Source organism: Primulina tabacum, chromosome 1, assembly GCF_025594145.1.
Source record: "Primulina tabacum isolate GXHZ01 chromosome 1, ASM2559414v2, whole genome shotgun sequence".
Lineage (NCBI taxonomy): Eukaryota > Viridiplantae > Streptophyta > Magnoliopsida > Lamiales > Gesneriaceae > Primulina > Primulina tabacum.
Window position 1 is genome coordinate 10,991,968 of NC_134550.1, and position 25,043 is coordinate 11,017,010.

Below are 25,043 nucleotides of genomic sequence, written 5' to 3' on the forward strand. Positions count from 1 at the left end.
TTTTGTGACGTAGAACATTCATGTTCGATGAGCTTTCTCGCTCATGCGAATGAGGAAAGCAAGATAACAGAGCCCAGAAGAAAATTAATTAGACGGAGAATATCTTCAGCATATTCTTCGTGATTTCTTGCATAAGGACATGAAACTCTAAATATGGGGTTAGAATTTCCCCATCTCACTGCTAACTTCCTTCTTGACTCATCTCATACTATAAATAATCGCATGAAATCTTTTGCTAACGAAGGAATAGAATACCGGATTGGACCTCAGCCGAAGAGCGCATTCTGCCTTTTTATTAGTTTAGCACTTGAGCCCCTCATTAGACTCGGCCAATAAAAAAGAGAGTAAAGACATTTGGTAGCTGTTTTAGGGTTAAAATTGATTTTTTGTTATTCTAATAACAATTTGACCATTTATAAGGACATGTATGATGAGATAAAATTAATGATTATGAAAAGAGAATAACGAGCATTATGTCTATTAGAATGGTCACATTCTTATAATTTTCAAAAATATTTTCTATATTTAGTTTACTTTAACTAATATAATAATAACATATAAAATAATAAATAATAATTTATTATTATATAACAATAATAATTATTATCATTATATTTTGAGTAGCTATTATTTTGAATTTTTTATTTTAAAAAATATATGATTATTTAAAATATTTTCATTTTTCCGGCACTTGTCATTGGAATTGAATTAAATTATCATTCCAATCTCATTCTTATTATTTGGATTATTCGGTTCCAAAGTTGATTCAATTGCTATCTTATTTTAACTGAAAATTTATCAATAATTTATATATCAAAATGCCTTGTACACATTTTTTTTATTTATTTACAATACAAATTATATATATTTTTTGAAAAGTTCAGTAATATTTCTTCGACCCATTCTCAAGATTTATGCTTTAGTATAAAATTATATATCATGTGATCTAATATAGTGATTATTTGTGATATATATATATTTAAATTAAAGGGTTCATCTTTTTTTTAAAAAAACAAAATAAAAAATTTTGTGTGGTTGTGGACGTGCTAAGTAGACGTACACATGTATGCGATAAAAGAGTGTGCAGGATATTGCGGAGCTCCAACCCCCCGACGGTTCAGGGTTTAAATTTATTTTCCCTTTCTGCACGAGGCATGCCTCCAATGGCGACGACGGCGAATCCGAACGCCGGCGGCCAGTATCTCAGCTCTACAAAAACCGTCGACGCTTCTCTATGGTGGGATCCATTCAGTTCCTTGCTCACTGAACTTGAAAGTTCCACACTCCCATCCCAGTCTCTGGTATGCTCTCGAAAGGATTAACAATTCTCTATATGTGAATTGTGTGCGATAATGTCTCAATTTTGAATTTTCATTTTTTGAGTGATTGTACGAATTTACTTCTCAAATTTTGAAAAAAAAAAAAAAACAAGTATCCACGGCATTGTATGTTGGCGTGGACATAGAGTATTTATGGCGAAAGTTTGGGAACTTGTGTTATTGAATGAATGCAAAACAGGCGAAGAAGTTGAAGGATAATCACGCATGGTTTCTGTGCTCCATTTCTCAATTCAAGCAGCCGAATCAGAAGTCCAGGGAAGCGCTTGATTCAAGCAGTGTCAAGATTGGCTCGCATGAGCTGAATATTAATCCTAAATTGAAAGACATTGCGTGCAAAATTAGTACCGTCATGGTAAATTTTTTATTCTTTATTAAGTGGGTTTTTCAGTTAATTATTTCTTCGTGAGTTTATACCACATGAATGTCTGGTGCCTCTGATTAAAAATTTTCCAGGCACTGCTTGAGCAAATAGATTTTATTGGATCCTTAGAATGAGTTAGCTTGTATTCTTGTTTGTCAGTGTTTAGATGAGGTGCAGTCATATATTGTCGTTACAAGATCAGCAGAGCACAATAATCTTTTCTTCGGTGATATGGATTGTGACATTTTAAATCCAGTGAGTGCATTTCTTCCTCTTGAGTCACATCGTATTTCAATAATTTTTGTTTAATTTTGTGGATAATTTTGCACATTGTCTGATTACTAATATAGGCTATTCATGGAATGTTTTTATACGGTAGTTTAATATACTTATGTATGCAAAATCTGCTTGGCTTTTCAGTTGGGTATCTTTACTTGGATGTGCACCAGAGTTTGAAAAATGGTTCCATTGACTTCTTTCTTTCGTGCTACTTTATATATCCTTTCACTCTATGCTACGACTCTTATCCGATAATAGTTGAATTTTATTTCCTAATTCAATTTTATGACACACGAGAACGGGATTTTAAAATATTATCTGCCCAGGACTTAAAAATCAAGGAAAAATTCGAATTGAGCAAAGGAACATTATTTGTTTTAAACAAGACACGGGGAAGTCAAAACACCAATGTAAGATAGATTCAAAATTTGGACTCCAAGCTTCGAATTTGATTGATGGAACATGTATTTCAATCCAATGCTTAGAAAAACACAAATTTAATATCCAATGGAACTAGTGAAGGAGTCACACCACACACATGCGAAGAACAAACACTACAAGATTTTAACCTTGATAAGCTTTTTGCTCAAGAAGAACACACTCTCCAATATTATTCAAGGTATTGTCTTTTTATTTTTACAAATATCCCCTAAAAGACATCTATATATGAACTCCTTCCTAAAGTTGCTCTATGGGTTCAAAGTAAGGCTTAATTAAGCCCATGCCACATTATAACCAAACAAATGCAAAAATACAAAGAAATAAACAAGAATGAGGCCCGCAGACTGACCAGATTGACTCCTAGTTAAAATACATTCTTGAATAAGGCCAATAAATTAAAAGCCTTAAATTACTAAGCACATTTTTTTTAACTTTCGAGCTTGTTTAAACTCTCGCGATTTGGTCTTTGATGACTTGATTTTTTCCAGATTCTAATTGTCAAGCATTGAAGCCTTTTTACAGTTATATATGAATCACTGCGAGGATCATATCTCTATCTCCTAATCATTACCCTCTAGTAATAGATCAATCATCTTTTATTTCTGTAATTGTTTACAGATAGAAAATCACTCTCCCTGGCCTTCTAACCGTAATTATGACTTTGAATGCTGCTTGTGTTTTAAGATTCTAATTTTTTATTGAAGGTTATACTTGAGTACTACACTGAGCGACAATGCTTGTTGAAGTGCATTAGGCAGATCTTCATGCGTGCTTGTAAGTATGCTTCTTCCTCTGATGCTTGTTTTTGGTCATGCCATGAAGATGCCAGAAATGTTTCAAATAAATTATACATTCCACTGGTTTTTCTAGATTTGAATAAATTTTATTTAAAAAATCTATAAACAAAGCGATGAAAATGAGGCATGGACTCTAAAAACCATAAATTGTTTGCGGGATTTGGTGGAAGTTCTATGAATTATGTTTGTCTTGTCGATAGCTTGCTCATGTTCCCATCTAGTATTGCTAATAATTTTGGTGTAGTATATTCCGGATCTGAATCTGGAGAGTCTGCTGTCATGGAGGAGGCGCAAATGTTGATTTCTGATGAACTTGAAAGTATACTACTTTCTAACTTATCGGACCTTGTCTCTTTCAACCGCATCGAACATATGGTGAATTCACTGGTAACATTTAAATAATGGTACTAAAGGTTAATAATTCATCTACCAATTTTATTTTATTCTTTGTCAATATTTGAAATGTGAGCATTAAGTTAGTGAGTTTTGCAGGATGTGGACCTTTACACTTTCTGGGCTGAGGAGATGCTTATCGAGGACAACTTGATACTTGACATTCTTTTCCTTGCTTATAATGAGTCTTTTCATGTTTGTGATGCTAAGTCATGGAAAAAGTTATGTGCGCTATATGAGGTGGATAATTATTACCTTTCTTACTCTTGGGTTCCTATTGCTCATCTATGGGGCTTGGGTCTGACCTGCATGTAATATTGAGTTTGGGAAAATGTTAAACTTTATGATAAAAATATTATTTTCATTTTCAAATGAGGTAAGCTCCATTGTTCATCTAAAAATGTTTACCAAAAAGAAAGTGTCAATTAATCATCCACAATGCCAACCAAAAATCAACAAATGTTCGGGACCCTTCCCGACGATACAGAATCAACTATGAGAAAGTGAATTTGGCCAAAAGTAGAAAGATCCGAGATCCCAAGTCTATTTAACCTCGAACTCTTATGGGACTTCTACCTGGCTTCTATGGTCTCGTCTCACCTTTTGTATGGCACACGAGAAACTCATGGTATCCCCGGAGATGAGAAAATTTCAATTGTAATGACCAAATAAAAACAAGTACAATACAAAATGTTGTTATGAAATGAATAAAAACATGCAACCCATGTTCTTTTATAGGATTGTACATCTAACATTTTACTGGCTCCTACTTTAGGGGCAACACGTGCCAGAGAGCCCTACAAATCTCTGAACTGTGGTGTCCATGTTAAACTTTGATCCAGATATTGTCCTACAAGCTCAATAACAGTTTACAGTCTCATACGTTCCTCTGATCCACGCTCTAGCCAATAAAGAGAATAAAGACTTAATATGAATGTTGAATCAATGATGCAACAATGTCTGTGTAGGATTCTAGTCTATGAATAATAGCGTCTTAATTCACTTATTTTATAATCTCAGGTAATTAATCATTACAATCCACGTGTACAAATTAATCAATTGCTAGTTAACTCTTTTATGTTGTCCGACAGTAACATACTTGATATTTCCGAATTGGTCCAATCTCCTGTTTACATTCACCATTTCTGCCACCAAAAACCCGTAGTGAGTCTATGGCTATTCCAGTAGCTTTAACGTCGACGGTTCACATCTCACAATCCTTTATTAATCCTTAACACTAAAATACAACACATCCACTGACCTATGCCATCCGTGGCTTCTCCAAAATGCTAAAACTGCGATGCTCCAAATTTAAATTCTATGTATTTTTGTTAATGCATAAAAATGAATTGTGTTGTTAAAGCATCTCTTTATTCCTATTTCTCTTGATGTTATAGGACATCGTGACTGGGTTTTGCAACTTTCAGAAACTAGCAATATCTCCTGAAGCCACCTGTGCTATTTATCATGCCAAAGTACAGCTGCTACTAATTCTCATTGAGGCTTTGAACCTAGACAATCTTCTTCACATGATCCATGATAATATTCCATACAGGTGTGGTAGAAGTGTTTCATTTTGCTTCTTATCATTAAATGAAGTCAACCAACGTGGGGACTCATTCTCTTTTCCCCGCTGCACTAGTTCAGCGTCCTCCACCTCCCTTCCCCCTGCCTGTTGAAAATAATTCACTGAAACTGAAATGATGGCATAGTTCAATCATTGCATGATTGATATGTTGGTTTGTTATGAGTAGAATTAGACTTTCTGTGTGGAATTGCCATTGGAATCTTAAGGTCAGATGAGGAGGCCGTACAGAGGTCGAGGGAGGTGGAACTGATCAAGTTTGTATGGACATATTTTTGAAAATTTCACTGATCATCAAGTGAGTGCCAGGAGAACTTGTGTGGAGCTAATCACTCTTCATTGTTTTGACCACGAGTTTAATTTTCAGATGCTTCTTTTGGTCCCTTCATCATTTTCTGCTTGACTTGTTCGCTCTTGAAGTTTGCACTTTGCTGATACACATTTTATTGACACTGTATCATGCAATTTTAATTGTTCAAATACAGTGTTCTTTCCCTTTAAATGTCACCAATCATCTGGTCAGTGTCTGGAGACATGTGGATCTACTTGTTCTTCACTGCATCTGTCCATGCTTTTCATTGCCAGATGTTTCCTTTGACCCATTCATCATTTTTTTGCGAGTAGTTTGCTATTAAAACCAGTGTGCCCTTGGATGAGCAAACTGATTAAGTTTGTATCATATATGGTGCACTTTTTTTTTTTGAAACCTGTATGGTGCATTTGTAAAGGCTCATTTACATAAATACTTTTTATAGTTCTGGGTGGACAACTGTTTATGTATAAGTCTTCACGACAATCTGCATGTGAGAAACCAGAAAATCCCAGACATGAAGCTTTTATTTATTAGTTTTGTCCATTAACTTGTGACTGATGTTCAAAGAACAAAAATTGTTCCCATCAGCACGAAGCTGTCAAGGATATATGTTTGTGCGGGTGCGGGTGCGGGTGCGGGTGCGGGTGTTGTTACATACTATTTTCTCAAGAAAGATGACTTTATGCTTGCTATCTTTTGTTCAGGCAGGGTCACATTGCCTTTTCAGAGATAGATATTACGGACATGGACTCCATTATTTCTAGTTTTAATGCTATTGAGGTCAAAGAAGTGGGCCCTCTAATCCTTGCGTGGGCTGTGTTTACCTGTCTGATCTCGTCTCTTCCAAAAAGAGAGGAAACTAATATGCTGATGGTAAAACATCTGTCAGAATTGTTACACTTATTGCATATTTTTGTCTTTATTCCCTGCTAATTTTTTTTAGTTGTTTCTTTCTTAATAAATTCATATCAGGAGGTCAATCACATTGGTTATGTTCGTCAAGCTTTTGAGGTTTCATCTTTAGGTTATTTTCTTGAAATTCTTCAAAGTGACACATTGAAAGATCCTGAAGTGAGTATTATTTTCCTTTCTATAATTGTTTATGCGACTTTGCCCTTAGTTTAGTCAGAAATAATGACATGTCAATGGGTCATGATTCATTTTATTATTTCTCATGTGCTACTACTTGAATTTGATGCATGTCTGATTCTGGGATTTGTAACATAAATCCTATTTTACCATTTCTCTTGTTCTCAGGGTCCTTTAATTGGCTATAGGAGTGTTATGAGAACATTCATATCAGCATTTATTGCATCTTATGAAATTAGTCTTCAGGTATCTCTTAAGTATACGAAGTTATGAATGTATATAACTATTAAGTATTAACTAGTACATTTTAGTGTTTGCTTGTATGATGCGACATCTTTTATCTTGCAGTTTGAGGATAATAATTTCAAATCCATATTGGACATCTTATACAACATCTACCGTGGAGAGGTATTAAATTTTTTAATATTAAATATATTATATTCCCTTAGTATATATTTTATACAAGTTAATTTATTTCATGTAGGAATTGCTTTGTATTCAATTTTGGGACAGGGATAGTTTCATTGATGCTCCTATCAGATGTCTTCTTTGCAATTTAGAGGGTGAATTTCCTTACAGAACTGTTGAACTTGTACGTTTGTTGTCGGCCCTTTGTGAAGGTGCTTGGCCATCTGAATGCGTGTAAGTGGAACTTGATGCTATGCCAATTTATGGTGTATTATAAGGGATGCATTAACTTGATTTTATTGTAAATGATCGTTAGGAGTAATATTTCATTCTACTATCATCCCGTAGCCAAATAAGAATGCAATACAGTTTGATCCCGAAACTCAGTTTAGTGTGGGAAAAGACAAAAAGATTTACGAGGACATCATTTGAGTAATGTGCCTTTTTTACAGTTGAAGTGTTGAAATACAATATCTATTTGTTAATGCGTCTTTTTTTTAATGAACATAAGATAATGAAAGAACTCTGCTAGTGTTTTATATTTATAGTGAAGTTCAACATGGCGTTGTCATTAACTCTTAAGCAGACCGATAAAAGAAATTGTTTGCATCAACTTCCATCATATACATACCCACCTAACGTTTATTGCAGGCATTCAATAGCAAATACTCATATTTGAACACAATTGAAATATTTGATCAGATTTAATTTTCTCAATAAGTCTGTTGGGCTATCAACTCCAATGGAGATAAGCAATGGCTCAGAGGTGGATGCTGTTTCAAAGGTGGTTGAAACTCATTTTCCCTTGCATGTTACTGGTGTTGAAGGCTTAGTAATACCCAGCAAATCTCAGGGCCAAGTGTTGAGAATGATTGACAAAAATGTTGCTCTTGTGCGGTGGGAGGTAAACTATATATAGCTTGTGTACAAGATTGTCTTTTTTCTTATTTAAATTTGTTTGTTTTTGCATATATTTTGTGGTGATTTCTGCTCTAGTTACTAAAGTCCTTTTTTATACCCTGTGATATGTATGCATATTCTCCTGCACAGTACACTGAGTCTGGAGTGGTTGTGCTGCTTTTGCGGTTGGCCCAAGAGCTGTATACAAAAAACTTTGAGGAGGTCCATGCCATTCTTGATTTGCTTAGTCGATTGGTGACGTTTAATATGGTAATATACTCATTGAATTACTGTTTATGGCATCTTTCAAATTACACACAGTTTTATCATGTGACTGTCAGCTGTAAAAATGTTGGATTGAATACGTCTCTCTGTTTTTGGATTATTGGTTTTGGTTAGACTAGGGTTCCTACACTTCCATCAACGTGTATCTTGCGAAAGCTGCAGTTTATCTATGATTGCTTCTCACTGGGACGTGTAGCAGTATTAGATGCTTTGATGTCTAACTCTCATGGCTAGTTTGAAATTATCTTGAACTAATGGTATCATATCTGATTATTACCCAACATTAGCACAAGGTTGCGGAAAAGAATGGGTAGATTAATTAACTAAAGGACTTTCTAGATACAAGTTACTAAGTTTATGTCATTAAATTTTTTTACAATATCAGGTTGATTGTTCTGAGGGTTGATTGAGAGTTGACTGATAGTTTATTCGGAATGGTGCATAATGCAGTTGAATTATCTATACATGTTTCACTTTGTTACCTGCAGTAGTATCGTGTTAGGAAGTAACCATGCATCTTTTGGGGAACTTTTGACGAAATATAATGTTGTTTTGTTGTAAATAAATAAATAAATGTGTATACTTTTGGTGGTAGGCTGTGTGTTATGCTCTCATGGATGCTGGGAAATCTTTTCTTAATGATGTATCTATGCTAAGGAACCAGGAGAAATATATTCGGTAATTCATAATTTTGTCAGTGAGTTATTGTATCCTTTTCAATTCTTTAGGCTGGCAATTGGTATTTGTGCTTCATGTTGTGAAGAAAATGGTTGAGCTTCTTACAACATGAACTAAAGTGCAAATAACCTATTTTTTTATAATATTTTTCATTGAGTAACATGGTTCTTGTTCTTATTTCAGAATTGATGTGGTTGAGATTGTTTGTTTTCTGGTCAAAAGCCTCTCACCTTGTGTGAACAGTGCAGTAACAATGGCCTTGGGGATCAACATATTGGCAAAAATGTTGAAATGGTAATTATTTTTATAATAATGTTGAAATCATAATATTTATTTATGTTTTGCTCTTTTTTCACTTTCGTACCTTACTATCTTCAATTGATCAATTTTATGCAAATGAAAATAGTTGGAGTTGTTTGCGTTCTTGGTTATAAAACCTTGATAGTTCGATATCTTCAAAAGTACTTTTGTTAAAATTTCTGTGACCAGATATATCTTTTGCACTTTGATTGACGGTAATAACCAGGTGCACTTCAAGAAGAATATAGTTCAGAGCTTTTACTTTTAGTCATGGTGTTCTTGACTACTTGGCGTATTCCTCATATTTCATATGATGTACTCCATTATCAATCTGTATTTGTCAGCTGTTTTCTAAATTTCACTTTCGCTTTTGCTACATTTCTTTTCTGCAGCTTGCCATCTCGTGTTGCTACTATGGTCTTGAAGGTCGACATATTTGATGTTGATGTGGTCTCCAACAGTTCATCAAGGTTCATCTTTAGAGACGTCCTTCAAAATAAAAGAGCACAACTTGGGGATTCAAACTTAAAGTCCAGTTTAGCAAATTTGCTTTTTGCTGCACTTGATAGTGTTTATGTGGTCAAAACTGAATATAAGCTAATCATGACATTTTTTATTTGTAGTTACCTTTTCTTTTGTTTTATTTTCTTGTCGATCTAACTAACGTGGTTTTGTATGTCGACGTGTTTTCTATTTAGTTGGTTAGTTAGCCAATGATTCTGTTAGTGAGGTTGATGTAAGTCTACTAATGCTAACATTATTTTCAACGAATTGTTTCAGCAGATCCTGGTTGCTTTCTGGAAGACTTGCCAAAATGCTTTTGATTGATTGCGAGCAGATTGATTGCTCATTGAGTCTTTCAGGCATGTTATTTGATTTCTCTAATATTGTTCGAGTTATTTGCACCAAAAATCCCAGTGAAATATCGAAAATGCGTATTTCACCCCCATGAAAATTAAATAGGCGTCTAGACCCTTGATTCTTTTTATAAAAATTGCACAATCTACCTGCTAAAGCGATTTTTTGAACGCACTCTCGTGTTGCGGCTAAGAAACCAATTTAAACCCAACATTGAGTGAGATTTCTCCCTACAAGAAACCATGAAATCTTGTTTCTTACTCAACCTTGTGTACTTTTCTCACTGTGGGTGGTAATGTAAAACAGGGGCACAAGAGTCCCTTCAGAAAATTCTTATCTAAGCGTTTTTTGCAGTCTACTATGTTCATGTACATGTTCTAATTATTTTGTTTTTGAATATTTAACTTCACCAGTGCCTGTTCATGTTGCATTTTGTGTCCTTTTTTTACTCTGGTGCTTGATTACGAGGTTTTGTGAAATTTATGTTTTTTTTATGGCGTGATGTCGTTCAATACACTTGTAAACCAACTAATTGTTGCAACTGATTGGGCAGTTCTGGACTTTACAATGAAGCTCTTGGACACTGGATTAGAGAATGATTCTGTCCTTGCGCTCATTGTTTTCTGCATTCAGTATGTTTTTGTTAACCATGAATCCTGGACTTTTAAGGTGAAACATACTCGGTGGAATGTGACAGTGAAGGTACTAGTTTTCTTTTATTGTACAAGATGTGAATGGAATAACTATCACTCTCTTTCTAGTTCCATTGCTGGGTGTCATTTATAGAAGCTTTTCTATTGGTGTTGTTATTTAGATCTAGATCTAGAATTTTCTTGTTCCAAGTTTGAAGATTTGTTTGTGTTATTTGATGATTGTCCGAAAGTCTGATGCTGCAACCCCTATTTCTATTTTGATATGTTTGCTTCTAGGTTCTTGAAGTCATGAAGAAATGCATTCAATCCTTTTCTTGTTATAAGAAACTGGGTGATATTATTCGTGATATTTTGCTCGGTGATTCTTCCGTGCACGCTGTACTCTTTCGAATTGTTTGTAGAACTACCGAGAGCTTAGAGGTTCATCATGCTACATTTACTCCTTATGATTCTGTGGATATCCTTTTTAGATTATTTGTGATTCCTTGATGCATATTTAACCTGCCTTTATGACTGTACCAACAGAGACTTTACGTGTCCCGTTTCTTTGACATCGTGGATATTGAGGGGCTACAACTTTCTATATCCGCTGGATTGGATGTCCTTATCAGTTTGGTTTCGGCTTTTTCGAAGGTGTGCTTTCCGCATTGGTTGCTTGATCTGAAATTTCGAAGTTCGAACTCTGCATCCCTTTATCACGAACTGGTTAATTCTGAGTTTTTGTTTCTTTTTTGATAAGTTGCTCTAGTGATCAGTTGAAGAAATTAAATTCTTTAGTTTTTAGGGAATCTAGTTTGTGCTTGAATCTATAATTGACGTACAACATCTTTTGGTGTAAATATGAGTGCCAAAAGTAAATTCTATCTATCGTCTTAGTAGTTATTAAATTGTTTTTTAATCGATAAATTCTTTGTTTTGTGTTTTGATGACGTGATGCAGTCCATAATCAAAAGAATGTAAGAATATGACAGTCCTCTCTCTTGCATGTTAGAACATTTCAAGTGATGGATCTTCTATCTTCTTGCTTGCTTTCTTTTATTGACTTCTTTTTATATCTTTTGTGCCGTTTCCAATGTTCTACAATTTGCTAGGCGCTAGTCTGGCGCTATACAAGCGCCTAACCTAGGGCTAGACGGGGACTAGTAGGGTTCATGATAACAAGTAATAAATCTGTTATTAATGATAAAGAATAGAAAATATGTTTAATATTTTAGTTATTGGGGATTAGACTCATTTTAATTGGTCCAAAATTTAAAAAAATTGATATTTTTCTTTTTTCTCTTGCCTTAGCCGCCACTAATTATTGTCATTCTCGTTCATTCTCTTCTTCTACTTCCTTTCTTCCGTTTCATCTCATCAACTATAGAAATTCCGGAAGATCGCCGCCGTCGAAATCTTTGCTGTTCTCCATCAAATCGACAGGTGCAGCTGAAGCTACGGCCGGTGTCCTTCTACCCTAAGGCCGCCGCCTAGCGCCTAGTGCTCAATTTAGAACACTGGCTGTTTTAGATCTTTACTATTTATTCGTTGATTATAGTGCATTCTCATCTAGCTGAATATTGATTTTGATTTTTGGATCTCTAGAAATGAAAGTTTGATGTGAACGAGCATTTGGTCATTCCTAGTTTTATAGTTGTTTTTGAATATCTTTCTCCTCATCTACTCTTCTCATTGTTGTATTCATGTTTGCTTATCCTTTCAATTAATAATACTGGTTAGAAATAATTTTTTTTTTAAATTTTTCAGGATCCACCTAGTTTTCCTGTTTTTCATCATGCGATCCTATCATCAGTGACAAAGCCAATGCCGGCGATAACTGCTGCCACATCGTTGATATCGTACTTTAGTGATCCTGTATGTTTTTTCATTTTTGACATCGATAAGTATGGGTTTCAGGCTCCTATGCCCTCCTCTCTCTTCTAGAAGTTTTGATACTAGCTTATAAAATTTGAGTTTTATTCTGTATTAGGTTTTTATTCTCACCTTTGTAATATAATGACATTTCGATATGATTTAGAAATATATTGAATATCGATACAATTTTGTGTATTCACAGACTATATGCTTGCCACTCTTCGCCTTTGTTATCTTCTTAATGTAACGGGCTATAAAATTCCTCTAGTATCTCTTGAGGATTTTGGTCCTATATTTTCTTGTTTCTCACATCTTGTTTTTCTTGTGTCATTCAGAAGATACAGATACGGGCAGCAAGGTTGCTATCAGCTTTATTTACTGCAGATTTTTCGCAATCTTTAACCTACAGCAATGCGAGTCTTGGTTTGGATAATAAGCAGGTTTGCTCTATTATAAGGAATTGGTTTTCCCTTTTGATTTTGGAGTTCTCTGTTTGACTTCTATTCCCACATGTTATTGCAGTTGTCCAGTTTCAGGAAGTCCATGGTTAAGATTCTCGGTGAGCAATTATATTTGGATGAAGATCTTATTGTTGCCGCACTGAAGCTCCTCACTTCGGCAGTTCTTAATCAGGTTTGATGTGCATCGAGGCTTTTAAGACCATATAATATCTCAAGTTACTGCACCATATGATTATGTGTATTCTATACTTTTAAAGTCAACAATGAAATTGTCAATTTCATTTTGTTTTGATTGCAATATTGCATGTATTCTGGTTGTTTTTTACCCAAGCGTGATGGTACTTGTGAAAAGTTTTGAATGATAAGCCAAATGTCTTTTATTAATTACAAATGGGGTTCAAATACAAGAGAGTGAATTCATCTATATGGAATAATTACATCAATTCTCTATAGTCAGGCTAAGGAAATTTTTCCGAACAAAACAAATCTTCAAGTTACTGTATTACATATTCTACAATTATTATTTCAACACTCTCCTACAAGCTGGTGAATAAATATTATCCCTATTCCCAGTTTGGAACGAACAGTGGATTGTTGAATCCCTTGATAAATACGACCACTAATTGTGAGTTGTTGGAAATATGGTTTGCAAATCAAGGCATTATCAAGCTTTTCTTTAATGAAATGTCTATCCACCTGATGGAAATACAATTTTGTGGCCTACACTTACTGCTGACTTGTTATCACAATATAGCTTCGTTAGTCTATCCCCCTTAATCTTGAGGCCTTCTGATACTCACTTTAGCCTAAGTAACTTGCACACATTTTGTGCGGTAGTTCTCAGCTCTGATTTTACATTTGATATAGCAACAAGATTTAGTTTTGTTTCTTGCTTCTCCAGTTTCCATGAAACATTGTATTGTTATGGTAAATATCTCTTATTTAGCAAATGGAAAAACAAGGTCTATTTGATTTGTTTTGTTTTAATTTAATTATGTTAAAAATTGAAATTACTCTAATGTCATCATTCTTCCCTGTCTTCGTCCATTTTGGAGAAGAGGTTGGGGTGGGGGGGTGGGGAGGTGGTATCTATGTGCTCATTATACATCATCAATGCCAGCTTCAATTTAACAAGATGAAGATATAAATGGTCTGTAATTTGCCATTTGATCAGTGCTTTCTTTTCTTAATATTTTAAATCTTCCTAATACTTGCTGAGTTTTATTTTGATGCTTATATTTTAAAAAATTGCAGCCTGCTTTTCTCACTGCTGTCATTGTGTCTGAAGAAATTTCGAATGATGAACCCCACACTGCTGACAGTGAGCATCAGCTAAATAAAAATGAGAATGGGTCTTTAGATTCCACGCACGGAAGTGTTTTAGATTCTATTTTGCATCTTGTTAGAAACTCTGAAGATTTACTCAAAAGGTAGGCTTCTGTCAATGGTGCCCATCACTGAGTTTACTGGATTGTTGCACATCTGAAGCACGACTTATATAATTATTATGTTGAATTATCATTTCAGAAAACCCAATATCTTGTTGAGTTTGATGAAGTTCCTAAGGGCGCTGTGGCAAGATGCTCCTCAGTTTACAAATATTTTGGAGCAGTTAAAACATTCAGACAAGTTCTGGAAACTACTGACGAGTCCTGTTATGCTCAACACTTGTTATCAAGACAAAGTTTCTGAGAAGTTGACTGAAGAAGAGCTTCAGTGTCAAGCTTACAGATATCAATACGTATCAAATGTATTAGATATAATGGGCCATGAGATTTTCCTGCAAAAGAAGTTGATGCATGGTGAATTAGTTGTCAATGGATTCCCTAAATCAGAAGCTAATGTGACCGAAAGAAAGGACTCTGAAATCGCCGAAAATAAAAGTTTTATCAGCCTAAAGGAGATAATTTCAACCTGGTGTGAGAGTTCATTGTTGAGTGACCTGATCAAGGCATGTGTTTCTAGTGAATATGACAACAAAATTCATCGGCATGCAAAGGTGAGCTGCACAACCTGTAATGTTGCTTCCAATTCTCACACTTCAATTTTCACGAACTCATTATTTGGTCACGTTTTTTAGTTTCAGTGTTTTTTTGGTTATGTGGCATGAACTATTGTTTTGCGATCCAAAGTGGGTCTCTTTTATTGTTAACAACTTTGCAGGCTGCTGCTGCTTTATGTGTTGTTCACGTGATGATCAAATTAAAGAATGGCGATTCAGGAAGTTTTTCTGTATCATTGATTGAAAGGATTGCAATGCTGGCACAAAAGGTTTCGTATCCTGTGTTCCTACTTCCTCATTTAATGTCAGTTAATCAATTGAAATTTTTTTTTTCATTTGTTACCAATTTAAACAGTATTCTTATGGAAAAAGAACAAGATTGTTAAATAAGTCACATGTCTTTAAACAGATGGAGAACAACATCTTCACGAAAGGAGTAGATATTTTCTTTTTTTTGCATTATTTGACTTTACTAATTTATTCGCGCATTTGAGCATTTTTCTCCTAATATTTTTGTTTCACCAATAGTTGCATCTTTCAGATTAGAGCATCTGCATTGGGTTCCTGTGATGCATGTACAGTTAACCTCACTCTTAAAAAATGGCCCATGGTGTATCTCTAGAGAAATGACTTGTTTACCGTTTTGTGTTCTAACTCGCAGTTACGCAAGTTGCCAGCATTTTTCGATTTGTCATCTCTGTATGCAGAACGTGGTTACAGGTTCAGTACTAGTCATTTTTTCTGTTCCACATGCTTTATTCGTTAATTAAACTCTATTTCATTCAATTCCTCACGATCCATGTCATTCTCTTGAAATATGTTTGCTTATTTAGCTTCTTCCTTTCTTGTTTACGGAAAGAAAAATCAAATCTGATTTCCTATATACCCTTAGGTGGTCGAATCCATTACCATTTTGGCCTTTTTGTCCTCTTATTTGATCATGTTTTTTAGGTAAATGTGATATGACTTCTGTGATTTGTAGCCATTATACTTTTTTCTACCTATTTGCACTGAAACTTGTTTGTTCCAGTATATAGGTTATTTGTTGTTGCTTCTATTTGTTACCTTCTTCGAGAAATCTAGTTATATAAACAATCTAGCACATCAAAAGTTCCCAAAATGTTGAATAACACTAGCTAATTGGCAAATCGTTACTTGCATGATGTAAAAGTAGAGATATGAGGAATAATTCTGATATTTGATTTCATTAGTATGGTACACATTATATAGACCACAGGTAGTACAAACTTACAACAACCTTCAACACTTCAAAAAGGGATTTTATCCTATCTAATTTGCAAGATTTGAACTATCCTATCAATTACAATCTGATCACGTCAAATATTATCAAATATTCTCGATAGACTTTTATTTACACTCCCACTCAAGATTGATAATATGTATTGATGATTCCAAGCTTGCCGACCGAAATTCACGACTTTGTTTTAATAGTCCCTTTGAAAGTAGATCAACGAGCTGATTGGATGAGGGCACGCATTCGACGATGATAATCCCTTCATTTATTTTGTTTTGATGAAGTCTCGGTCCACTTCCATATATTTGGTTATGTTGTGATTTGGGGTTTCTGAGCTATGCTAATAGCTGACTTATTGTCGCAGAAGAGCTGCATAAGATCTTAGCTTTCTTTCTTAAGTTCTTTCAACACTCTCCTCTCTCCGGATAAATTCACAAACACCATTTGCCATGGCTCTATTCTCAGCTTCTGCACTGCTCTTTGCAACCACTGGCTGTTTATTGCTTCTCCATGTTAATAGATTTCCCCATACAACGGTAAAATATCTTGATGTTGACTTTCTATCAGAAATCGAACCAGCCCAATCTGCGTCTGTAAATGTCTTCACTCTTCGATCATATTTTTTTGCAAAGAACAAGCCTCTCCCTAGAGTTTGTTCATAGTCTTTGAGGATTCTATACACTACATCCAGTTGACCTTGACATGGTGCGTGCATATATTGATCGATTAGACTTACTGCAAATGCTATGTGTGGTCGAGTGTGTGAGAGATAGAAAAGTTTTCCAACTAGGCGCTGATATCTTCCTGCATCCACCGCTTTTCCTTCAAACATTTTTTGTTTATTCCCCAACTTGATAATGCCCATTTCTTCTAACAAATTTAAAGTATATTTTCTTTAAGAGTCAGAAATTCCCTTTTTTGCTCTGAGCAATTTCCATCCCTAAGAAATGTCTCCGAGCTCCAAGATCTTTGACCTCGAATTCCCTTGCCATCATATGTTTTACCCTTGCCATCATTTGCTTAACTTTTTCCACCTCTTGACTCTCATATCCAGTTATAATGATGTCATCTACATATACGATAATAACGGTGATTTTACCTTTATCAAAATATATGATAAAGAGAAGTATCATTTGATTGTCCCTGACTGTATCAAAACTTCTTGATGTCTCTGGAGAACCTATCAAACCATGCACGTGAAATTGTTTGAGGCCTTGAAGTGATTTGTTGAGTTTGCATAACATCTGCTTTCCCAGTTTGTCCTCAAACCCAGACGATTGGCTCATGTAGACTAACTCCTCGAAATCACTATTAAGAAATGCATTTTTTATGTCGAGGTGTTGCAAAGGTTAAGCAAGATTAACAGCCAGTGATAGGAGAATCCTTATTGTGTTGAGCTTAGCGACTTGTGCAAAGGTTTTGGTGCAGTCAATACCATAGGTTTGAGTAAAGCCTTTGGCAACTAAGCGTGCTTTGAGTCTTTCGATGGAAGTTTTCAACCGTCTACCCTATACTTTACTGCAAATACCCATTTACATCCCACTGTGCTTTTATCTCGTGGTAGTCCGACCAAGGTCCATGTGTTATTCTGTTTTAAAGCCCGCATTTCTTCTAGCACTACACCTTTCCATGCAGGAGCAGTTAGAGCTTCTTGAACTGACTTAGGAATAGTTACACTGGACAATTTTGAGGCAAAACTACACAATGAGGGAGAGTTTTGAATATGAGACAAATTTGGAAATAGGGTGTTGAGTGCATGATCTAGCACCTTTCCTAATAGCGATTGGAATTTCAAGATGAGAGTGGTACCTGACTGTGGATTTACTATCCATCGTGCTGTTGGCCCCGAACCCGAAGCGAAGTTGAGGGAAAAAGGCGTATCTTCAAATAAAGTAATGTCACGCGAGTCAAAGGTTTATTTGCGATGAGTACAATAGCAACAGTTACCCTTATGAGTAGGGGAATACCCTAAAAATACAGATTTAACAGCACGAGGATAAAGTTTACTCCGATTATTGTTATGAATGTGAACAAAGGTGGTACACCCGAAAGTCGTAAGCGGAAGTGTGGTGGAAGCGAGGATGTAAAGGAAACAAGAAGACAAGACTGATATGGGTGTGTGAAAATTTAGTTGACGGCTGGGTAGACAATTAATTAAGTATGCTGCTGTAAGGACCGCATTCCCCCAGAGATACTTAGGAACACACATTGTGAACATTAGAGCATGAGCAACGTCTAAGAGAAGATGGTTTTTGCGTTTGGAAACACCATTTTGTTGGGGAGGATTGACACAAGAAGTTTGGTGTACAATCCCATGTCAGGGGAGATACTCACCGAAAATGGTATTGAAGTATTCTTTACCGTTGTCGGTATGAAGTGTACCTAAGTATCTCTGGGTATGAAATTGAGTCCGAATCATTTTGTGAAAATCTTGGAAAACAGATGATGTATCAGATTTATTTTGGAGGTGGTAAACCCACGCAACCCGTGTGTGATAGTCAATAAAACTTAAAAAACATCTTTTTCCATTGCTAATAGGAATTTGCGAGGGCCCCCTAATATCACTATGAATGAGTGAAAATGGGGCAGAGGCTGTATAAGACTTTGGTGAGTAGAAAACACGAGTATGTTTGGCAAGTTCACAAAATTCACATCGAAGTCAACTGAAATTTTTATTACTTGAAAACAACGAAGGAAACAAACAGCTAAATAAGAAAATTGGGATGACATAATCTAAAATGTAGTAATATTATTTCTGGAAAATTTTAAACAGGACGACTTATAACACTAGAAACCAGGGACTGTCGATTTGAAGACGAAGAAAGCTCAAGGTAGTAAAGGCCATCACGAAGCTTAGCAATGCCAATCGTCCTCCCCCCGATAGTTGGTCCTGAAATTGTCACGAAGCAGACAAGAATTTAGCAAAACATTTACTGTCACGTGTAATCTTACTAACAGAAATGAGATTGCAACGCAGCGAAAGGCCATAAAAAACATTATGCACGATAATTCCCTCGGACACTGGAATGGTGCCAAAACCAGCGAGTGAGGGGGTGCCATCAGCGATCTTGAATGTTACGTGGTCAGGGCATGGAGTATACGAGCAGGACAAGTAGAGTCTCCGGTCATATGATCAGAGGCTCCAGAATAAACAATCCATGATGATACAAGACCAGAATCGAAACTGGAGTGGGGTATACCGGACTGAGTCATGGAGCATGACACGAAGGGATGGCTGGCCGGGGAAGCAAGGGCTGTTCGATGCAGAAACGTACAGTACTGCTCAATTTGCGCCGTCTGTTCCTTAGTGAAGCGGGTTGAACTGCTGGAAGAGCTGGGCGGATGGATCTTGAACCGAATGAGCCTGATAACCACGACCATCGGATTTTTTTCCCGGCTGCCAATTCTCTTGTTTACCAACAATTTCCCAACATTTGTCTTCCATATGGCCTGGGTGGTGGCAGTGGTCATTCCAAGGGCGCTTGCCCTGCCGCTGTCTCGAAATCAGGGCAGAAACTTCAGGGGCCAAGACGGGTGGTGGTTCATCTGCTTGTAGCATCATCTTGCGTCTCAATTCTTCGTGACGGACCTCCACAAAAGCATCATCAGGGGATGGGAAGGGATCTCGGGCAATAAGCCGGCCGCGGACATCATCAAGGTCTCGGGGGAGACCTGCTAGAAAATTGAATACCCTTTTTCAATATGTTGTCAAATTTTTCCACTGCATGCAGCTCATGGGGAAGTGTCTTCTAAAAAAAGATCCAGTTCTTGCCATAAATCTTGGAGATCAGAGAAGTATCGAGTGACAGAATTTGGGCCCTGTTTCATATCTTTTAGTTTGGACCAAAGCTCAAATACCTGAGATGTATTTCCAAGATCATAGTACATCCTTCAGGCAGCATCCCAGATTTTTTTTGCCGTTTGGAACCACAAATATTGGCTACTGATGGAGGGCTCCATTGAGTTCACCAGCCACACAAGGACAATTGAATTATCGGCCAGCCAAGATTTGTAGGATGGATTGGTCTGGGCTGGGGCAGGGAGTTTGTCAGTGATGAACCCTAATTTACCCCGGACACAAATCACAATCTTAACAGATTGGTGCCCACTGCAGATAGTTCCGACCATTGAGTAGATTGGTCTAGATCTGAAGAGAGGAAATATCACTTCCGAAAAATAAGGTGACGGTAGAGGATTTTCCGGTGGAGTTGCTGGAGTCGCTGGACTGGGTGGACATTGTCGATTCGGTGGACATGGCTGCATGAAGAGTAGGATCGATAAAACCTTATAGCTCCGATACCATGTAAAAGTAGAGATATGAGGAATAATTCTGACATGTGATTTCATTAGTGCAGTACATTATTTAGACCACAGGTAGAGTTTAACAACCTCCAACAAATCAAAAAAGGATTTTATCCTATAAAATTTGGAAGATTTAAACTATCCTATCAATTAATATCTGATCACATTAAATATTATAAAATATTCTTGATAGACTTGTAAGTTTTATCTACACATTATTCTACTTCAGTATGTGTAGTAACGTCTTTTGCTCCCATTTTGTTATTTGTTGCCCATTTGAGGCTATCATTTTTTCTTGTATTCTGTGAAGCTTTTGTATTTTTAAAATTTTCAACCAACTTAATTCATTGCCAGCATAAAATGAACAGATTAATCACTTAGATTATCCTTGGTCAGTAATGCTGTTTTTGAGTTAATACTCCACACGAGAGTTAGCTTGCTCGCTTAACCTTCCTATCTTTTCTCTTTGGAATTTCAGTGAAGGACAAGAATTGGATTATTTGATCCTCGGCGATCTATTTTACCATATTAAAGGAGAGATTGATGGGCGCCATATTGACAACAGGCTTTTTAAAGAACTTTTACAGTTTTTGCTGGAGTCGGAGTTCTTGGATACCTATAGATATTGGAACGATGATGATATTTTGGCAGACAATAATGATGTTGTCTACCATTATGATTCTGTCCACCTCAGAGCAGATTTGGGATTAGAAACGTGGGATCTGTTAGCATGGATAGAAACTAAAGAAGTTGCAGAAACTGCGCTCCTTTGCTGGCATCGCGTGAATTTAATGATAATGCATTCACATTCCAAGCTTTCGGCTTTGAGAGGGATAATTTCCCTATTCTATATGCATGGAGACAATGTGAGTTCTTGATTTCTTGACATTACAATAAAATCTTTTCTCAAACCTGAAGTTTCTTTTCATGATTTCGTAAACATATATGCGTTTAGTTTACTCAACATTTGACTTGGAAAATTTTCCTATGTTGCAGTTCACCAAGGTTGAAAATTTTACCCAGCTAAAAATATCTGAGCAATTGGTTTTATCATGTATCAACCATATTTGCCAATGTCTTCATGCCATGCTGGAATCTTTGACTGATGTTCCTGACACTGATGAAGATGGTCTTACTATCCTTACTGCTCAAGCAGAACTACTTCTACTCCTCACAAGATTCCCGAGTAAAGATTTTTCTCGATCCGCTTTTGTTGCCATTGTAAAAACCTCAGGTTATGGTCTCAAAGTGTTGTGCAGCTACAGAAAATCAGTTGGTGTCATTAGAGGCAAGAAAGTTTTCCTCACGTTGATTCTTACTTCTGTTGAGTTGAATTTCAAGGACTTGCATTCCGGACCTGTGGAAGTCTCTCCTGAGGAATCTAACGCAAGTTTGAGATTATTGCCAGTTCTTTGCGACTGCATTGAACATAAGGATTGTTTTACCTTGTCCTTGACTGCCATTGATTTTATATTGGGAAGTTTCTCGAATCCTGCTACTTGGTTTCCCGTTATACAGAAACATTTTCCTCTGCAACATATTGTTCAGAAGCTTCGAGATACGACCTCATCCAAAACCGTTTCTGTGATACTAAAATTTCTTTTGAACTTTGCACGTGTGAGAGAGGGTGCTGAGATGCTTGTTAATGCTGGTGTTGTTGCATCTTTAAGAATGCTTTTGTCCGACTGTTCTGGAGGTGTGTCTTTCCCTGTGGTTCAATGTACAAGCTTCTCCAACATCTCCGAGAAAACTGAAAAACCTCAGCCTATTTGGGGTCTCAGCCTGGCTGTGCTTGCATCAGTTATTCAGTCTTTAGAAAATAGTTCTTCTGCTAGTATTGTGGACTATGTGTTGTCTTCCATATTGGTGGATAAAGCCCCCCTGATTTTGCTTTACCTAAGTGCACCGGATTTTCCATTTGAAGGCCATGAAAAGAAAAGGGCTCGGGCTTCGAAATCTATTATTACTTTACATGAGCTCGATGAAACCCAAAATACCATGACTCTGATCTGCATCTTAGCAAGACATTGGAATTCATGGAACAAAGCCTTGAAAAACATCGACTCCCAATTGAGGGAGAAAATTATTCATTTTTTAGCTTTCATCAGCCGGGCAACTCAGCGACCTGGAGAGTCACTGAGGAGAGACTCCCCTTTATTGTGTCACCCTGTGCTCAAAGAAGAGTTCGAGTGGTACAACGAGCCATCATTTATCAACAGCAGAAATGGCTGGTTCGCACTGTCTGCTCTAGGTTGCGAGTTAAATCATAAATTTCCCGCGTTGTCTTCCAAAAATACATTAGTGGTTAGAGATCAGTCTGGTGACAAAGCTGACATAGCTCCCCAGACTCACTTCTCTGACTTAATTGCAATTGAAATATACAAGATTGCATTTCTTCTTTTGAAGTTTCTATGTATACAAGCTGAAAGTGCTTCAAGAACAGCAGAGGAGGTCGGTTTTGTCGACCTTGCACATTTTCCAGAGCTTCCAATGCCTGATATCTTGCGTGGCCTGCAGGTGATTGACTCTCTTTTGCCTTCTCATTCGTTCCTTGGATAAAGAAATTGCATTATTTTCCAAGATATGCGTGGACATATGCTATTATTTTGTTTTTAATCTTACCTTTTACATTTGGTAATTTTTTGTCCCGCTTGATATTTTCCTACAGGATCAAGGGATTTCAATCGTGACTGAACTATGCACAGCCTGCAAAACAAAGCCGCTTACACGAGAAATACAGAATACATGCGGCTTAATGTTACAAATAACCGTCATGGCATTGCACTTAGAGTATTGTGTCATACAAATATGTGGCATCAGGCCTGTATTAGGCCATGTTGAGACCTTCTCGAAGGAACTTCGGTTGCTGATTAGAGGTATGATTCACTCCTTTCCTGCATTTTCTTTAGATTTGAGTTGTAAAAAAAAATATTCAATGGTTCGCCCGGTCGAATTTGCAGCAACGGAGGGCCATCTCTTCCTTAAAGAGTCATTACGAGATCTGAGGCAAATAGTATCTTATGTCTATCCAGAATTAGAAGCCTCCTATTGAGGAGATCGTAGGTAGATGTAATCACGCAGTGTTGTAAAATTCATTGTACCGAACCTTTGTCAAGCCTACTATTTTAGCTCCAAACCAACTTTTGTATTTTTTTTTTTATAAAAAAAAGTGGGACATTTAGACTTCTAGTCGTTTTTGTACAATATTGTGTTGCATCATGCTATTCTTGTATTTGTAAGTTCGAATCATCAAATGATAACGAGTGAATTGAAAAAAACTCCAATTATATAAGATAATGTTTAGTAAAAAACATAAAAACTTTTATGAGATCAGCTCACATGTCAACTTTCGTGAGACGGATTTTCGATCTCATTTAACTTATAAAAAATATAATTTTTATGTCAAAATATTATTTTTCATTGTAGATGTGGATTAATTGATTTGTCTCACGAATATAATTTTACGAGACGTCTCTCACAATGACTATTCTTAAAAAAATGTTATATATTCGTTTAATACTGATTTTTATAAAGAGTTTTTCCAAATTTTTTAAACTTGTGCCAGATGAAATTAGGTGGTGCTATGTTACTTTCTTTTTTGTTTTGCAAATATAATAATGCCTAATTGAAAATCTATAGAAATATGGTTATCTTTATTAGATTCATAATATGTATATGTATATAATATAAGTATGGACATAACTGTTCTGGATAAGATTATAATAATTGTATAATATATATTTAAATTGTTGCTCTAAATCGTTGAAAAAATAAAATGAAAATATATTTGGGTTCTTAAGTGCGATTTTAATTTTTTTTAAATGAATAAAATCTTCAACGCGTATGACATGCGCGAATACTACTTACTTTAACTACAATGAAGTAAAACCAAACATAAATCCAGCCCAACCTATCATATCTTTCATGGCTAACTCTCACTTGGTTGAATCATCATTTTTCAATGCCTTTTCATATGTCTCTGGTTTACCTTTATCTGTCAGTAAAATATAATGAAGTGCAGGAAATGTATTTCAGGTGGGCTAATTGTTCTCAAAGATCTTCTGAGTTCAATAACCGAATTTTGTTGGTCATCATCTTGTGCAGTTTCTTCTTCATCTTCTCGATTACTGCTTTTTATTCATTCACGGGCATATTTGTCAATGACACTTCATCATTCTTCTTGAATTCAGGACATTCATTTCAGGTCTAATGATTGACTTGTCCTTGTGCAATACATGCTAATTGAATATTAAATCTCTGCTCCAAATTATATTCCGATTTTGGTCATCTCAAAAAGGTTAACCAAACTCATCATCACCACAATCAACTCTTTTTTTTTGTTCTCTCTATGATTTGAGAAGATCCGATGATAGACAATTGAGTAAATGAGCTCAATTTATATATGCAATCTTCCATGTGAACAAATGAATCAATTTTCCTTCACCAACCAAATTTGGCTAACGAATTCAGCTTTCACATCTGGAGCAGT

General features: G+C 36.0%; 1 protein-coding gene across 4 annotated transcripts; it reads left to right on the forward strand.

The window, feature by feature from the left end:
* Positions 1 to 1,100: 1,100 nt before the first annotated feature.
* LOC142541155 (uncharacterized) lies at positions 1,101 to 23,743 on the forward strand. Of its 4 annotated transcripts, XM_075647804.1 has the most exons (33): positions 1,101 to 1,301; positions 1,519 to 1,692; positions 1,861 to 1,956; positions 3,126 to 3,195; positions 3,463 to 3,605; positions 3,711 to 3,851; positions 5,009 to 5,166; positions 6,214 to 6,382; positions 6,482 to 6,580; positions 6,767 to 6,844; positions 6,947 to 7,006; positions 7,083 to 7,240; positions 7,709 to 7,790; positions 7,860 to 7,910; positions 8,057 to 8,176; positions 8,787 to 8,869; positions 9,053 to 9,163; positions 9,562 to 9,639; positions 9,950 to 10,032; positions 10,581 to 10,729; positions 10,957 to 11,100; positions 11,206 to 11,313; positions 12,427 to 12,534; positions 12,870 to 12,974; positions 13,057 to 13,167; positions 14,250 to 14,425; positions 14,523 to 14,994; positions 15,159 to 15,266; positions 15,659 to 15,717; positions 21,033 to 21,420; positions 21,551 to 23,071; positions 23,223 to 23,430; positions 23,515 to 23,743. In XM_075647804.1, the coding sequence occupies exons 1-33, from the start codon at positions 1,155 to 1,157 to the stop codon at positions 23,604 to 23,606; spliced, it is 5,850 nt and encodes a 1,949-aa protein (XP_075503919.1). In that variant the 5' UTR covers positions 1,101 to 1,154; the 3' UTR covers positions 23,607 to 23,743. The 4 variants fall into 4 exon arrangements, with proteins under 4 accessions (XP_075503919.1, XP_075503901.1, XP_075503910.1 ...); XM_075647786.1 differs by having other exon boundaries at positions 7,709 to 7,910; XM_075647795.1 differs by having other exon boundaries at positions 7,709 to 7,910; positions 9,953 to 10,032.
* The last annotated feature ends 1,300 nt before the right edge of the window (positions 23,744 to 25,043 follow it).

What these genes read in the sequence shown, in the direction of transcription:
- LOC142541155 (XM_075647786.1), top strand. Translation starts at nt 1,155, where the DNA reads ATGCCTCCAATGGCGACGACGGCGAATCCGAACGCCGGCGGCCAGTAT. An exon ending in GAACTACCGAGAGCTTAGAG is followed by an intron (nt 11,101 to 11,205) that starts GTTCATCATGCT and finishes CTGTACCAACAG; the next exon opens with AGACTTTACGTGTCCCGTTT. An exon ending in TATGCAGAACGTGGTTACAG is followed by an intron (nt 15,718 to 21,032) that starts GTTCAGTACTAG and finishes TTGGAATTTCAG; the next exon opens with TGAAGGACAAGAATTGGATT.